Source organism: Lissotriton vulgaris, chromosome 5 (assembly GCF_964263255.1).
Source record: "Lissotriton vulgaris chromosome 5, aLisVul1.2, whole genome shotgun sequence".
In the NCBI taxonomy this organism is placed as follows: Eukaryota; Metazoa; Chordata; class Amphibia; order Caudata; family Salamandridae; genus Lissotriton; species Lissotriton vulgaris.
This window is the reverse complement of record NC_141693.1, coordinates 1,935,322,850-1,935,341,388: the sequence shown is the minus strand read 5'-3', so window position 1 is coordinate 1,935,341,388 and position 18,539 is coordinate 1,935,322,850. Positions and strand designations below refer to the sequence as shown.

Sequence of the window (18,539 nt, the reverse complement as noted above, 5' to 3'; positions counted from 1 at the left end):
TTTGGATGTAGGGTCATGGGCTAACCTGGTTGATATGGAGGTCAGCCAGAGGATTGATAGCGACCATAATCCCCTTTGCATGGGTATGTTCTGGGGTGACAACAGTGGTGAGGAGGTTCATAATGAGCTGATTACCAAAGAACTAGTCCCCTCTAACTGTAACCGCAGGATTAAATGGAATGTGGTTAGGTGCAATGAGGGGACACTTGAGAATATTAGGGTTCTAGTTTTGGCTGCCTCATCTGCCTTGGCCCCAGTGAATCAAATTGCACTTCAGCTTCAGGGGTCGGTGCTGGCATCTAAGTACAAAGACTTAATAGGGGAGATCAGTATGTTCTTCTCCAAAAAAACAAAGGGTTGCCATTTGTCTAAATGCATGCAGGAAAAAGGGAACCCTTGGTACACTGCCTCCTGTAGAGAGAAAAGGAAGGCAATCTCATTAGCTATTAAAAATAAGGATGCCCCAGCTGCTAGATTAGCTAGAAATGAGTACCGCATTAGCATTATGAAAGCCAAAAAAGATTGGGAAGAGGAACATTGGCAGGCTCTAAAGGAAGTGGCTCATGGGAAAAATGCCACTGCATTTTGGAAATTGATTAACGTCGTGGATAGACGAGGCACAGAGCCCATACCAAACCATATCACTGAGTCCCAATGGTATTCCCACTTTTCAAATTTATATGGCGTGGACTCCTTAGAAGCTGCGCCAGTATCCCCTACACTAGGTACTGTTTGTATGGTCCATGGGAATGATGGCTCTACTGATGTACTGTTTTCGTCCCGTGAGGTACAAGAGGCAATCCTTAAAATAAAACCGGGTAAGGCACCTGGTCCGGATGGAATACCGGGTGATTTATTGATGTCTAACCCACTGGTTTGGGCTGATTTTATTGTAAATGTTTTGAACCTTATTCATTTAGGCCATCAGGTACCGGACTCATGGAAGGGTGCTGAAGTTGTTACCGTATTTAAAAAGGGTGAGAGAGAGGACCCTGCCAACTACAGACCAATTAGTCTAATTGACGTTATTCAAAAAGTAGTTGGCAGGGTAATTGTAAATAGGATTGAGGGTTGGCTTATGGAAGGAAACATTCTGTCCCATTTTCAGGCCGGATTTAGAAACAATGTTGGGGCTATTGACCAAGTCTTCAGATTCTGTGCAGTTTTCTGGAAAACAGTGTCGATAGACAGAGGGAGCCTCTACCTGGCTTTTATTGATCTTAAAACGGCTTTCGATGTAATACCCCGTGTTAAACTTTGGAATGTCCTATTGGATATGGGTTTCCCATCTTACCTGCTAAATCTTATCATCAAACTCCATGAGGGTACATATGCAAAGATACGCTGGGGGGTGCAGGGGCAACTCACTAAGAGTATACCGGTTAACAGAGGGGTGCGGCAGGGGTGTGTGATGGCCCCTACTTTATTTTCCCTCTTCATAAATGGGGTTGTGAAGCATCTGCAAGATACACCGGCCGATGCCCCCATTATGGCGGGGGAGAAAATACCATCCCTCCTCTTTGCCGACGACACCCTCCTCTTATCAAAAACCCCCACAGGCCTCCAAATTCTTCTTGATCGGTTTAGTGTTTTTTGTCAGGAACGGGGACTCACAATAAACACGACCAAAACTAAACTAATGGTCATGACCGATAAGAGGAAAAATAGGAATATTCACGTTACCCTGAATGGATCTCCTTTAGAGGTGGTCGAGGAGTTTGATTATCTTGGTGTTAGGATTAATAATCATTTGAAATGGGAATCCCATATATGTAAAATGATTTTAAATCTTAAAAGGGTCTCCGGCACTATTTTAAAAAACCAACGCCTCTCTATAAGTAGGCCAGTTGCCCCTGTCTTATCAGTTTACGAGGGGAAAGCAATTGCCTCAGCTGTTTATGGATCAGAACTGTGGGGCAATGAGAATACCAACGACCTTGTCCGATCAGAGAACAAGTTTATGAGGGACTTGGTGTCGCTTCCTTCCTCTACCCCACTTAAACCTCTATTCTTAGATCTGGGAAGAAAGTCTATTCGGGATATCCTCCAACTCCGTCCCCTTTTATATTGGGTTCGTTTGAGGAGGACCCCCGAATTAGCTAATTATGCCCTTGTCCTAGATGAAATACTAAAATTAAACACCTCAGGCAAAATCAGATGGCTAAATGCATTAAAAAAGCTTGTAGCAAGTGTGGGTTTAAGCGACGCTTGGGTATCCCAATCACCTCCACCAAAACAAGTGGTGAAAAAATTATATTGGGATTGGATAGAGACCAAGGCGCTACAGAACCCAAACTGGGGTCATTTGACTGAGATCTTTTTTACCCATAAATGCACCCTAAAACTGGAATTGTTTTTGGACTTCATTCAGGTTCCTCGGGAAAGGACCCTATACCTTAAACTTAGACATGGAACACTGCCCCTCAGAACTTTTACATCTAGATGGAACAATAGGAGGGAAGAGGATAGAATGTGTCCAGGGTGTACAAATCCCGAGGAATCATTGGGCCACTTTCTCTTTGCCTGTAAGGCATATATCTCACCTAGGAAGAAATGGTTAAAACCAGTACTAAAGATTCTTGGGGTTAGAGATTACAAATCAGCTTTGCGTATTCTTATTTCTGACACCTCTTCTATGGTTACTATTTGTGGGGTTGCAAAGTTTTTATCATGTGCCTGGATCATTAGGACTAAGATTTTAAAAAATGTTCATTAAGTCAACTTTTCCACATAACTCTTAGATGTCTTTTTTAAAATAATGAACTGTTTTGTAATTATGTAGGTAATGAACTGTTTTTATAATTATGTATGTATTTCATGTTTGTACTTTTTATGATACATGTGTCGAATAAAAGTATAATGACTTGACTTGACTTGGAATAACATACCAATTTCATTGCCTTCCCTTTGGCCTCTCCTCAGCCCCATGGTGTTTCACCAAAGTTCTAAGAACAGTACTTGCTTCCATGAGAAGAAGGGGTGTTCGTAAAGTAATTTATCTAGACGATATGCTTCTGATGTCACAACATCAGGAAGATTTAAAAAAAATATGAAGTGGACAGTAGACTTATTAGAAGGGTTAGGCTTCATCTTCAATGTAGAAAAATCAATAATTACACCAACTCAAAATCTAGAATTATTATGGTTCCAGGTAAATACGGGGAGGATCAATCTCTAAATTTTAGAAAATAAGGAACTACCATTTCCCTTATACTAAGAACAAAGTTCTATACATGAATTCTTTATATACAAAGTGATCACACACCTGATCGTAACAAGATTACCAATTTTATTTATAGTAATCCTGGATGCTAAGTCATCTTCTTATATAATGCTATTTACAAACATACAATGTACACATATTTATACACATTTATATCTACAACAATTATATACAAATAACATAAAGAACAAACAATATTCCTATGCAAAATCAATCTTTTTCACCCAGAAGTTCAAAAATAATCAATGAAGTGTTCCCCTATTCATTCAGGGAGTACACTATGAGGTAGTCCTATTGAGACACAATCGGTTCTATTAGATCCTGAACCTCAATTTCAAGATTGTGGGAAACATAAATGGATATTGTACAGATGGTATTATCAGACTCCTCTTATATAATATGGCATTTCGACGCGGACGGGTTTCGAGCTCCAAAACTCTTGGCCTTCTCAGGACAAGGGTGAATAAACGTCTGACGTCCCACGGTTCACGGTGACTAAACTCGCACCGGGGAACTCTTATGAGGAACACTTAAACAAAGAATATACCAGGCTAAATGGGAGCCCCACTGCAGAGGTCAACGTACACCTCTTGGTGTAGTTGAGAAAAATCTTCAGGCAATCGTGAATTAAACAAGGGCAAGGATCTCTACTCCATGCAACTACCAGCCAAAAAGCTGTCAAAAATAAAGAAACAGGTTTCTTACGTTCTGTCCAAAGACTCAGTCAGTTTACGCAAAATAGCAAGAGTAGTTGGGCTTCTATCCTCCTCTATTCAAGCAGTATCTCCAGGCCCGCTGCACTACAGAGCCTTACAAAGGCTGAAATCCTTAGGTTTTAAGAAGGACCTATGGTATTCATATAGAATTCTCTTATCGCCAGAGGCCCGAAAGGACCTCCTGTGGTGGTGGAATGATTTAGACAGTTGGAATGGCAAGGCAATCTCCGGGAACACCCCGGAGTATACAGTGGAGTCAGACACAAGCAATTTAGTTTGGGGCACCAAAATGGGGAAGATAGAGACAGGGGGAAAGTGGTCCCAAGAGGAACTTCCACTCCACATAAACTGTCTAGAAATGATGGAGAGCTTGAATGCTCTGATGAGCTTCAGATCCACTCTGAAGAACAGTGCTGTCCTAATCAGATTAGACAACTTCACAGCAGTATCCTATATCAACCGCTTGGGGGATGTACTTGTAGACCTAGCCAAGAAAATGTGTTCCTGGTCATCAAAACACAAGAGCAGATTGCAACTCAAGGTTCCTAAAGGATTCAAGCTACTGGAAATTGAATCCTATAGTCTTCAAGAGAATTCAGAATCTGTGGGGCCCCATTCGTGCAGACCTGTTTGCCAACAGACTCACTGTTAAGGCCAAACGCTATTACAGCTGGAGATCAGATCCCAACGCACAGGCAGTGGATGTCCTGGTCCAATCCTGGAACAAAAAGAATTGTTATGCTTTCCCCCCTTTTGCTCTAATCAAGAGAGTTCTTCTGAAACTCATATCAGAACAATGCAAAATAGCACGAATTACTCCTTTCTGGAATACCCATGTTTGATTCCTGGGAACAATGGAATTAGCAATTGACTTCCCACGTCTAATCCCCAGGAACAGTGGCCTTCTTCAAGGACAGGAAGGAGAAGAGCATCCTCTCCTTCTAGAAGGCAATACGAACCTTCTTGCTTTGAAGATTTCAGGAAGTCTAAGAGATACTCAGGCCTTTCAGGAGAGGCTAAAGATCTACTGGATGAGTCAAGGGCACCAAGAACAAGGAGAAGATACACTGAAGTTTGGAGGAAATGGTGTAGTTGGTGCCTGGCATGGGGTTTGGATCCCGTGGACGCTCCTGTAGTAGATTTAGCAAATTATCTCACAGGTTTATTCAATTCAGGCCTATGTTATAGAACAATGAACTGGTATAGATATGGTATATCGGCAGGCCCGTCACTAATACATTTCTATTCTATCAGTTTAGATCCTCTGATCCTCAGGGTAATGAAGGGAATTAGACTTAAACGTCCCCCCAAAACCAGGTATGATTTGCTATGGAATGTTAACCTCATTTTCGATTTATTTTCGGCATGTGTCGCCTTACCTCCTCTCCTTCTTTCTTCCCTTTCTCCCCCTCAGCAGACGCGGTCACATGTGTTGCCTTTCCGCATTTGGTACCCGCTTTGCCTTGAGCTGGGCACTTGCGTGGTGTATGTACATCAAAGCACAGTTTCATTTCTTGGACGTCGCAATGGGTTGCATCTTGGTTGTCTGGCGTGTCTTCTGTATAGCTTTAACCACTTCTTCTTTGACCCATATCCCCCTGCCATGGTATAATATTTTGAATGATACTGTTAACTGTGTGTGCGAGCTAACCATCTTATTTTTTGGCAATATTTTCAGAGCTGTAAGTTGACTAAGCATGAGCGAATTTTGCGAATCTGGCGTTCGCGAATTTTGCGAATTTGCGAACTCGCTATCTGCAAAATCCGCGAATTCTCGCAAATTTGAGGATTTTTTTTTTGTGTTCGCAAGGATTTCTGCCAGTTCGCGAGGGTTTTGTACCAGTTCGCAATTGCGAACTTACATGTCGGCTCGCAACGGTCGCGATTATGTTGTTTCTACGTCTGGTTCATCATCACAGGTTCCCAGCACCCTCTGTTTCACCCCTGTCACCCTCTGTTTCACCCATGCCACCCTCTGGTACATCAATGCCACCCTCTGGTTCATCATCACTGTAGATTATGGGGGGGGGAAAGCAAGCACATCTGCCCTGCTTCAACTGACATGAATTAATTTGGGGTTGATTTATTAATGTGTCACTGTTTTAAAATTCCAGTCTGGCACCTGCTTCCTTATCTGTAATTTGCTTTCTGTTGCAGTGCAATTTTTTTTCCAGGACCGTTGTGGCCTACTTGTAGCTATTCTATGAGCCTGCTGTGAGGGTCAGAGCAGGGTCATACAATTGTTGCAACTAGCAACTGAACTCTGGAGGGGCCCCAGTCAGGAAGCACTACAGGGAATGGTTACTAATGATGAGTTTGAACTTTTGAACCTGCTGAATGCTTTCACTTTTGCAAAACTCGTTTTTCTGCAGAACAGCATTACAGCAACTGTAATGCCCCAGACAAGCTTACTTGTGAAAGTTGATTTCTAATCCAAAAGTGATCCAAAGAAAGTCAAAAGGCCTCAAATCCAAAAAAGTGCAGGCAAATGTCAACCTGAGGAGTTATTCTGATAAAAGTCATCATTTTCAGAAGGTCTATGCTGCTTGCTAGTGGATTTCTTGTGCAGAATTGCAATTTTTGTAATTTCGCGAGTGCGAGATTGTTGCTGCCCGCCGCACCTACATGTTCGCAATTGCGAACTTACACCGCACGCCGCAAAATTGTATCACCAAGAAAAAAAAATCAGCTGCGTGCGAATTTGCGGATTTTCGGTAAATTCGCGAGCGTTCGCGGATTGCGAATTTACCGAAAATCCGCAAAATTCGCGAGCGGAACGGATTTTCCGCCCATGCTTAAAGTTGACATAAGTCACGCTAACATTATTCCGTTCTTCAAAAAGCTGTAGTTCTACTACATGCACCAACTAGAGTTGCAAGGCCACCCGGCTCGCACAAATCGGACTCTGGGGGAAATAACATGGCAGCCTTTGCCTGTCTTCCGTGTGCTCCTGTGACAGAAACACTGACGTTGTTTTGATGTGGCCATGTGGGAAGCTGTTCAGGGGTTCCCCTTCCCCTCTCGATGTAAAATCATTGGAGGAAATTAAATAAAGAGTACTGAAGATTTGAGAGAGACAGCCACGAGGACTAATTGTTAGAGGTCCTTTACATAGTACCTCTCTCCGACTGCAGGTTCAACAGCTTTCTGCGGTATGAGCGGAGACTTACATGGCTTGCCATAAACAGTTAAAAAATTCCAAAAACCATATAGCCAGTACAATACCCATGAGGCTGATAACATGCATGAAGATATCAAGAAGGGGCTAGACTATTGTACTGGAGAGAGTAGAAATGTGTAATGTAAAGTGTTTGAGGCATTGGTGGTATACAGCTTGACTTATAGTATGACTTCTGGGATTACCGCGATAATTATCATCATCATTACACATAATATTTATGTACAAATACCAGCAACCGTGTGTGTCAAGTGTTTCTATTCGCCAGTGTATGCCCCCCTAAAAAAGGATTCACAAGAGCACGATGGAGAGGGTGTACACGATGTAGGCATTATTGGTCACCTGGTGTGCTGTCACAACTTACTACTAGTTTGTGATTGCCAGTTCCTAATGTGTAAAAGGAGTGCTGCTGCCTAAAGGTCTGCTCAGCAGCCCGCAGCCAGTGCGCCGAATAACAAGGCTATATGGTCTTGAATCCACCTCATACCTCTTTACTCTTGCCGCTTTATCTCACTCTAGTAGGGTCTTGCTTTCCCCGTGTGATAGTTTCCCCATCCTCCTCTTCCTTCATCTTTCTACTTTGTATGTTTTTGACTTTCTTGTGCTCAATAAAATGACTGATGCAGAAAATGAGTGCTGGTCCCCCAAAGTGACTGCCGGTGGGCCCCGGCAACCACCGGCTCAAATAAAGCACTGGCGGCTGCCATAAGTCATGCAGTGGACGAGGGAGAGGGTGTAAGGTCTAGATATTTGTCGTCACCTGATGGGCTGTTTATCACATGCTGCCCATAATTAATGCAGTGCATGATGGAGAGGCTCTACTGAGGAGGCATTTGTGGATACCAGATGTGCTGTGGTTGTTTGATTGCTATAGATCATGCATTGGACGTTGGATAGGGCGTTGGGTCTATACATTTGTGGTCACCTGATGGGTAGGTTAAGGTCACATGCAGGTCGTAAGTCATGCAATGCTTTGTGGAGAGGTTGAACGGTCTACGCATTTGAGGTCACCTTTATGCCCTGTAGTAAGTATCTAGTAGGTATTGGTTGCCTAATGGCCATAACTCATGCAATGGACGATGGAGAGGGCGTATATTTAGATTTTGGTGGTCACCTGATGATCAGCTGATGGCCCGATATGGATGTACTGTTAGGACTGTGGTCAGCTGATGGCCATGAGTCAAGACCTATATGATGGCCAGTATGTACTTTCTTGATATTTGTGCTGAACTGATGGCTATAAGTCATGAATAAAATGGTGCAAAGGGTGTTCTTTATCAATATTAATGTGTTTGTGCTCACCTGATAGTCATTAGAGTCATTAGCAATGAATCATGTACATCTGTGGTCACCTGGTGGCCATGTGTAATGAGAAGGGCCAGGTGAAAGGTGAACTATCTAGACGTTTATGGTCATCCGACGGCATTAAAGGAATGAAATGGATGATAGTGAGGTTGTACAATCTCCATTATGTGGATGTTTGCGATCACCTCATGGTAGGGAGCCTTGAAATGTATAATAGAGAGAGTAATGTGACTAAGCAGTAGATAGATGGTGAAAGTGAACTTGAATTTAATTAAATAAATAAAAATTGCGCAAGCATGTAATTTGGAAATCCAACAACTTCAGTTATATCACAAAAAGCTGTGTGCAGTTATGCTTAGGGCATGCTGTGAAGATTTTAACAGAAAACCAACCAAAATGTACTACCACCAGTTCATTGTCTGAGTATGAACTGAGGTACAGCAAATGCAGTGTCAGCATTAGTATGAAATAAAATGTAAAAACATCAAATATTTAAAGCCTGCTATATACCACTAACAATTGTTTTCTCTTCTTCCAGATCACAAAGGCAAGTCAGGAACCAACATCCCATTAGCCCTGGAAACAGTTTATGGGATGATGGTGCTCCAGGAAGGACGTGTAGAAGGGAAGAGGAAGGGCTCCTGGGATGACATCCGGCATGTCATTGTGCTGCTGACAGATGGTAAGGAGGGCACCGCCTCTGGAGGGCTCAGTCTGACCAAGCCGTGCAGTCTTTTAAGTCAGCCATTTTGTAAATTAGTGCATCCATTTTGTTGTGGGTTTGCCGTGGGCAAATGTTTATTTACAGATCCAAGTTATGACCTCAAAGAGATCTCAAGGCTGTGAGGACTCTTTGATAGTATTCAGTTCTGGGCTCTCGCCAATCTAAATAGAAGACACAAGTGACCATTAACTGCAGTACTGGCGGTTACCTAGTATAGGCCTGATTACAGGCCATGTGGCATGAAATTAATGCATGCTTTTATGTGGTGATTTAGATCCACCAGATTACTACTGGTAAGGTTTACCAAATGCAGAAGAACCTGACGAGTATAACCAGCCAGAAAAATGACAAGACTTTGGTGCAGCAACAGCCAAGTATTATTCTGCTTTTTTTCCTAACAGGAGAAAATATGCAATGTATCCCACTGCTATAAAATAAATTACCTCCCCTTCCCTGCTGTCCCCATCCCCCGCCCTCACCTCTGCTCAGAGCAGCTGGTAAATGAATGCACTGAACCTGCAAAGAATAGGGATTCCGTGTGGTTTAATGAACAGAAAAATCAATTCATTCTGGATATTTCCCAAACCATAAGATTGCACTGGTTAATGGACAGTACTGGGGCAGTTTTCAGGGTAGAAACTGTAAATTGCTTACAATATACCAAAGATTCAGTATGATGCAATCGAAATCAGGGCCTGTATGGAGTAGAGTGACTTCACTAGAGAGGTGACCCCACAATCAAAGGGAACAGGGCACTACTCAACAGTAGAGGAAGAATCTTTCCCTGTTCAGACTAAAATACTTAACATAATCATTCACCACAAGATTGCACTCCACCACACTGAGGTAAATATATTTACAGGAGCCCCCAGCTAAAAACCATGAATTTTAATTAAAAAAGTATTTTTTTATATATCATATCATAAAAAAAGTTATACACATTGTTTAAAAACAAGATATCCAATAATAGAGTAATTCATCTATGACATGCACTATAAAAACCTATATACTCAAAAGCCGGAGGCGCTTATACTGCGGCAGCTTCCACTGAGGAGTGGGGGCCATAGCAGACTCTGCCAGGGTCAAGGCAGGGTCGAGGCAGACCTACCATCACTCGCCGCAACACTCGCTCCTGGGGCCCTGGCGCTGCTTGTTTCCCCCGCCGCCGTTGCTTGCCACACTGCAGGGCCGCTGTGGGGGGGAACTACAGCTCCCAGCTAGCACAGCGACCACTTCCTGTCATTGCGCGCCCGGAGGCGCTTATACTGCGGCAACTTCCTACGCGTCGCGAGCGGGCGGCGCCAGGCAAAGCCCGGGCAAAGGGCGAGCCGTCTGTGCCCGTCCGGGGACGGCAAGGGACGGGACGGGCCACCCCCCTAAGGTGTTCGTAGCAACATGGGTAAGCGGAAACTGCAAGTATCCTCGAATGGTGGGAGTGTAAAGGCTAAATTCCCACGTAACTCTGCTAATATTATCTCCTATCTGACTTCCGCCGTTGGGGTCTTAAATAAGGAAATAGAAAATGCAGAACGTGAACTGGGTCTGGACAGTAACAAAACTCTACTATAGGAGCTGACTCCAAACGCCAGTATATCATCCAGGCATGTGCCCCTGGAGCCGTTGATTGTAATCGAGCCTCCAAAGACCACTATACCATCTGACTCTATTACCCCTCCGGGTCCTGACCCTGCTCTTGACAATTGTAAACATTCTGTAACCTTGAGTGAGTCCATAGGGGATGAGCCAGTAAAAAAACATGATAAGAGACATTACAAAAAGTTGAAGTGGAGGAGTGTTACCCGGGTGGAAAAAGGTCCAATAACACTGGCCCACCTTGAAGGAACTATTAGGGATATGGTGGAGAACATTTTCTCAGAGAAACTAGAATCCGCATTAACACTGATCGCTAAAGATATTATTGACACTCTGAATGAATCTGTAGCAGGGATCTTAAAAAAATGTGAGCGCCTGAATGCGTTTTTGTTAGCAAAAGATCAACCCCATAATTTGACTGAATGCTCTCCTCAGCCATTAACTGGGGACCTAAAAGGCCAAGACCATGGGAGGGGGTTAAAGAGTGTATTGACATCTTCCACTAAGAGCCAAAGCCCAGCCACATCCCATAGCAAATTAGTATTGCCTAGGGAAGGCAATGGCACCAAGGGTTCGCTCTTGGACTCAGGCCCCAAGAGCCCTACTTCCCAAATGAGTGCATTGAAGAATGGGAAGGTTACCACGAAGGCCACAGTCCCGGCATACCAACCCACCATTAATCTCCCCCCCGAAGCCTCCCCCCTAGTCGCAATACTAGTTAATGTCCCCCCTTTGGATGAGGGTGAGGTAGAAACTTCAGAATCTCTTCTTTATTAAGAATTGGTGTAATGACAACTGCACTGGAGACAAAATGATCTCCTCTAGTATCATAATGGGCAGACGGGGTGGGGTGCTGGGTCACACAAAAAAACACCTGAAGGGAGATTGCCTCATTGTAAATTTCAATAACCCTGCTGAGGCATCTCGCCTTCTTTGGGACGCCTCAAACATAAATATTGAGGAAGGTGGCATAAGAGCACACCCGCTGGTTTTTTTTTTGGTTTTTTTTTACCCTCGTCCCAACACTAGTAACAGGCAGCAGAAAACACAACAGGTTTGGAGTAGGAGTGATTCAAAGTGGTCCATCCCAAATACCCCAGTACAACCGGTTAGAGATCAACTACCTAGCTGGATAACCCATAAAACGGGGTTATTACCTAAGCCTCATAACGTATCTAGAAGGGAATCCAGGGAGGTGCTGACTCTACAAAACCGATTCTCCCTCTGTCCCAGTTGGAAGAGTTAGATTTACTGGATGGCTCGACTAGCTTGCCCCCAAATACTTCTCAGAATAAAGGGAGTCATATTGAGGAGCTGAGGGAGACGGTTTAAGTGTTAAGCTGGAACAATTGCAGGGCTATGTACAAAAAGGGATGACGATGTTTGGTTAAACTTTGTGAAACAGTATGACATTGTAGCCCTTCAAGAGACCTGGGATAGAGAGTGTAAGTTCTGGGTCACAGATTACACATCATACTTTGTTCCTGCCTGTCGCTCGGCGGCAGGGAGAGATAGAGTAGGTTTGATGCTTTTGGTGTCGGTAAACATAGCAGGTTCAGCTCAAATGTTAGATTCTACCTCCCCTAATTACCAGATAGTGGAAGTTAGTCTGACTAATAACACCACTCTTTTACTAATCAACTTTTATAATTCCATGGTAGGTGAGTGTTCAAATGAGCATCTCCTTTCTTTGGCAACATTTTTAAAATCATGTATGGAAAGTCAAACCACTTTTGTTTACTATATTTTGATGGGTGATTTTAATGTCCACTTGTGTTACTTAAACTGTCAGTACGAAGATAGTGAAGGCCCTCTTAATTCATCCCCCCAACATTTCGAACATACCTCAAAGGGGGAAGCTCTGGAGGATCTGCTTTCGACCACTGATCTGTATGAACCTGGGTTCTTTAATAGGAATGACCGGGTGGTGACATATAGAGCCAGGGAGAGTGAATCAATTATAGATTATATATTCATATCCCCGGGCCTCTTAAGTTATGTAACTTTTTATAATGCCGTACCCTCTACGTTCAGCGACCATAACCCAGTGGTGTTGGAGCTGGATTATGGTATTTCCTTTTTTAACCAAATGTCCACCACAAAAGTTGCAATTGAGGTTAAACCTGAAGACGAAGGGAGGAGGTTAAAGTGGAACAAAGTAATTCACGATGAATTTTTTAATACTATTAGCTCGAAAGTGGGTGCTGAACTTAATATATGCTCTGACCCCTTAAGTCAGAGGGGGGTTGTAATTGCTTCTTATGAAGCAATTTGTCTCCAAGTGGCAAGAGAACTCACAGTTAATACCCGGCTCAAATTAACTCCTGTAAAGGGCTGGTTCGACCAAAACTGCTCTAGAGCTCATAACCTGCTCATGCGGGCCCTCAAAAAGATTCCCCCGGATAAATTACAAGTCTTGCAGTTAAGGAAAGCTTACAAATCCACAGTGCATGCTCGCAAAAATGAAATAAAAAAGGACGCCTGGGCAGCGCTGATGGACAAGGCAACAATGAGTGATAGTTCCAAATTTTGGGCCATAGTTAATAACCCGCTATTTACTGGCGCAGACTCAGAGAATGGTATGTTAGAAATCAATATCTCAGAAAAGGACTGGTTAAACCATTTTGAGACAATCTATGCTAGTCATTTGGAGCTTGAAACCTTTGAGGGCCTTCCCATTAACCTGACCTGGCTGCCACTGTCATTCTCTAATGAGGAGGTAGAGATGGCAATAGAGGGTACAGCTGGCCATAAGGCCCCTGGCCCCGATGGTGTGCCCTCCGATTTGTATAAGGCTAATCCCAAATATTGGGCCAAAATACTAACAAATGTTTTTAACACATCAGCAGTAACTGGGTCCCCAGCAACATGGTCCTAATCAACTATCATTCCTGTGTTTAAAAAGGGCCAAAAGGGGGACCCCAGATGTTATAGGCCCATATCCCTACTAGATTCTCCAATCAAAATTTTAGGGAAAGTTATCTTAGCGAAAATAACAGACTGGGTTATAAAGAATGATATTTTATCAAACGCCCAATATGGTTTTAGAGCTGGAAGAGGCACGGAGGATCAGTGCCTCAATTTACATTTAATTATAAACAAATACACAGTGGCAGCCAAAGGATCAATCTACCTGGGTTTCATGGATTTGTCCATGGCCTTTGACCTAGTTAATAGGTCAAGGCTGTGGACCATACTCCTGGACCTAGGGTTGGACTGTCCACTGGTGTATTTCTTGGCTGAGCTACACAGGGATCTGTATGCGACAGTAAGAATGACACATGAGGGGAAATGCATGGCTGGGTTTAAGTCAGGCAGAGGGATGCGCCAAGGCTGCATCCTGGCCCCTATGCTATTTACCTTATATATTAATTCAGTGGAAGACTCACTGGTAAAGGCATCTCATGATATTCCGCGTATGGGAGGAACAGCCATCCCAGTACTCCTATATGCGGATGATGCCGTTTTATTGGCACGGACACCTCTTGGGCTACAAAGACTATTAAATTCCTTTGGCAAATTTATGAAATCCCTGGATCTAGTAATTAATAATGGAAAATCACATGTTATGTCACTGGGCTCGAGTAAGTACAGCACCAAAACCTTCTATTGTAATGATTGTGCGATCTCTAGAGTGAAAGTCATTACGTACCTGGGAGTTGTGTTCGATGACAGAGGTACTTGGGTCCCACAACTTACCACCAAAGTTAATGCGGTGAGAAGATCTTCTGCTTGCTGCAACCTTAGGTTTTGCTAAGCGGTTGAGGGGAAACCGTGTGAAGCAATTTTATCCATTTACAAAGCAAAGTCCATCTCAATTGCAAGATATGGGGCTGGCATATGGGGGTACAAACAACCTGAGCCTATCCAGAAAGAGGAAAATAAATTCCTCTGTGCCCTCTTAGCTCTCCCCCAATCACCAGCTACCTTTGCGGTCCACCAAGAGCTAGGGATGGGCTATATCTCAGACATTATAAGCATAGCCCCTATTCTATTATGGATAAAAACATGGTTGAATACTAAATTCACTCTGAATCATGAGATTATAAGGGGCTGCATGAAACTAGAGAAAGCAAAGGAAATCCAGTAGCTGTCTTTTATTAAAACAACTACCAGGGAACTGGGGCGCCCGGATATCTTTACAAACCTGGGGGGGGGTCTGTTAAAAGGTGATATAAACTGGGTCAAAATTAATTTTACTAAGCTTAGAGAGCAGGAGCGGGAATATGTGCAACTAAATAAACCTACGGTTAGGGCACATTTCCTATTAATCTCGTCTCTATCTATTCAACCATCCTTTGGTACCATAACGGTCCCTTTTCATCGATGGTTGATAACGAAATTCCAATTTAATCAAATTCATTTGTTTTTATCTGATCCTAAAGGGTGGTGTAGGCCTGAGGATGCTGTCCCTTGTAAATGTGACGGCCATTCACCCCAAGACACAATGCACTTTACATTCTTTTGTCACTTTTACAGTGTAGGTAGGAAAAAGTTTATTCTCCCACTTATAAAAGATAAGGGATACTTACAAACTAAGCCAGCTCTAATTTACCTGCAATTAATGGAACTCCCCGTGATTATGTTTGGTGTTGCAAATTTCCTTGTGGTATCTATTCGCTGCAGGAAAGTTAGACTGGCGAATACAATACAATAGTGCTATAGTATCTGACTTTTAAGTAACAATGAAGTGATGATTTTAATGTGCTATCCATTTTTAACCTGTTTTTATTGTAAACTGATGTAAATTTGGCATTATTTATTATTGTATAGTATACTTTTATGATTTTTATTAATCGAATAAAGTGCTTTTGACTTGACTTGACTATATACTCAATAAATAAATATAAAAAAAACAGTAAGGTAAAAGAGGAGAAGACCACAAGTCCTAACAGTTTAAGTGCTGTTACATAATCTGATCCGACTCTGATCATCAAATTAGTATCCTAGTGAATACAAGATTCAATTCATCCCAGTGATTCCTCGTGGTCAGATCCAGTAAAGCTTAGCATCGTCGCGTTTCGGTGGATGTTATTAAATTAATCTCACCTTCTTCTGTACAACTAGATAAGGTTTTTTTCACTCCCACACGGAATTATAAATGTATGAATAATCTAAAAATAGGGAGAAATACAGGTATAAACTTTCAATTATGCATATTTTAAACAAAATACCTCACCCTAAACTAACTTGCATCTATACCCCTCAAACCACTTGCTGGCTTCAAGTTAAGTCAGAAAAGGGGTCACAATATACACTATGTTCACCCAACCGGTGTTTTATCTCTTTCGGTGGCTAAACCCTCCCATTGATTAAATCCTAAAGACTCTTAATCAACCTCGTCCCTGTTCACCCTTGATGCACACCAGGCAGTACCATTCACCCAAATGCATACTCATTGAATATGAAGAAAAGGACACTCACCACTGTTGGCGGTGTTCACCCAAATATTAATATAGTAGTGTTAATTTATAAAATGGATTGTCATCCACACCACCTTGCAGAAGGACCTCTCTTTCATCTCTAAAAGAAAGGGGGGATGTGTGAGAAAAGGAAGAAAGGGACACATAGCGTTCCATAAAATTGAAAAATATTTATATATCCCCTGGGTACAGTTACTATATATGTCCTACACTCTCACATTTAGGGGGTCATTAGGATAGGGGGCAGATCGCCATCGCCCGTATGGCGGTGGCGATCCACCCGCTAAAAACCTCAAAATTCCCCCCCGCCACATTACCATGGCGGGGAGGACTGTCCGCCGTTTTTCCACCTAGTCGTAGAGTCGACTGGGTGGAAAAGCTGCTAACATGGTGGTGGTGTCTGGGAGACACAGTCATCCATATTAGCATTTCAGCAGGTACATGACTTTCCATGGCAGCAACGTCGCCACGGAAAGGCAGGCGGTTCACGCAATTGGGGGCCCGTAGCGGCCCCCAGGGATTCTGGAGGATGGGGGGTGCACATGGGGGGTAATGTCAAGAATGCAGGATGTGCCCGCCAGTGTGGCGGGCGCATCCTAATGTCACCAACTGGACCCCCGCACCAATGGCGGGCAGTCCCATTCCATGAAAGTATGGCGGGCGGACAAAGTCCGCCCGCCATCCTAATGACTCCTATAGTGTCTTACCTTCGTTACAAATAAAATCGGACCTCTTCAAACTTTTGGACCAGGTGTTCACTGTAATCCAAAGAATATAATTCTTCCACTTAGGGTTTTATTAGGATACCACTAGCTGGGTGTTCAAGTGCCGTTCCAGGTAACCAAGTCTACTCACCACATCAGAGTTTTATCATTAAGTATTGGGAACAAGTCCCTGGGAAGAAGAAAAATAACCCAAATATGGTAAACTGTATAATATTGTTTCCTCTCATATTACTCCTATGCATTGGGTAATTTCCACAAATGTATATCTCCTATTTACCCAAATGTATTTATGCATAAGGGCCCAGAGTCCTTTAGTACTAGGGGGTGACTATCCAACACAGACATGAAAATGGCAAAATTAATATGTTTTGAAAACTGCCCTCACTTACACACAAATGTTTGTGACATGCTTCATCATCGGGTCTGCTTACAAAACGCCCTGCATGGCCACTGCTCAGAACGGAGCATAGGGAGGGGGGAAACAAATCAAGAAGACACATACACAAAACAACACAAATGTGACAAAACAGTGATAACACAGTGAATATCACCCTATGACTGGGTATCGTGATAGAACAAAGTGCAGCATAGGAAGGGGTTTAAAACTGGCTCATGGATACCCTCACAGCCTTTATTTATAGGTTCCATGACCAAGATTAAAAATAGTGAAGGATGGGCAGTGTTTTTAAAGAGAATATTAAGTTCTCAAAACACCCCTCCTTGGACTGCTTGTGCCAACATGTTTCAACCAACTTACTGTGCCAAAGTTAAACTAAAGCGGCGACCAAGAGGCAGACACGAATTAACGTGGATATCCATCGGAACAGTTGTTTTCTTTGGAATCCCCCCCTCCCCGCCGGGCGCCTTTTCGAGCTTTATACATTGATAAACTCGTATTTGTTTCCTGTGATGGCGGGACTATCCTCCACACATGTTTGATCAAATAAGAGCTAAAAGAAATGCATGGCCACTGCAGAAAATTGGCATGCAGATGGCGACTTAAATACAATCAGACAGAGCAGACCAATTTCAAGGCGGCCCCTAAAAATTACCATCAAAATCTAAACTTCGCCGGGGGGCGTGGCTAGGCAAGCTAGCATGGCGGACGCAGCCTAACTGAGCTCCGTCCTGCCCAACATTCATCCGGCAATATATCCTGACTTTCCCTTCTTCCCCGCGGCCTAGAGGGATTGCCTTGACACCCACAACCGGTGGAGAACCTCCGGTGGCACTTTGGGCGTTCGGGGGTCCTGATGATAACTGCACGGAGCCGAGCGGTGAGCGGCCTGGTGTGCCGGGACAAGCTGCGGACCTTGATTTTTGCTGACCCCAGCGGCTGGTGCGGTGGTCGCGTTGTGGTGCGCCGTGAGTGGAGCAGGTTCTTTCCTTGGTGGGACCCGCGATTGTCTCCTGCAGTGGGAGCCGGCCCCCCCGGAGTTCCCGCTGGATAGCGAGCTCTGAGGAGCGGGCTTTCCTCCCCATTTTCACAGGGGCTCCTGCGCAGTGTGGCCTGGTACAGCGCAGTGGAGCCGGGGGCTCCAGTTTGACATAGCCCGAAGGCGGAAACCGACGGCTGAGCCTACGTGTGGCGTTCGGGGGGCATTTCGGCCCTCAAACAAGGCATCCATACTGTGGATGAGGTGTGGCTGCCG

The 18,539-nt window shown here is 43.7% G+C and overlaps 1 protein-coding gene across 2 annotated transcripts in view; it reads left to right on the top strand.

The window, feature by feature from the left end:
- The window catches only part of C2 (complement C2), a 482,116-nt gene that overhangs the window by 229,739 nt on the left and 233,838 nt on the right, over positions 1-18,539 (top strand). For both annotated transcript variants that reach the window (XM_086924577.1, XM_086924578.1), the window contains one exon: positions 8,961-9,104. In XM_086924577.1, coding sequence (XP_086780703.1) covers positions 8,961-9,104 — 144 coding nt within the window. The remainder of the gene's footprint in view (positions 1-8,960; positions 9,105-18,539) is intronic.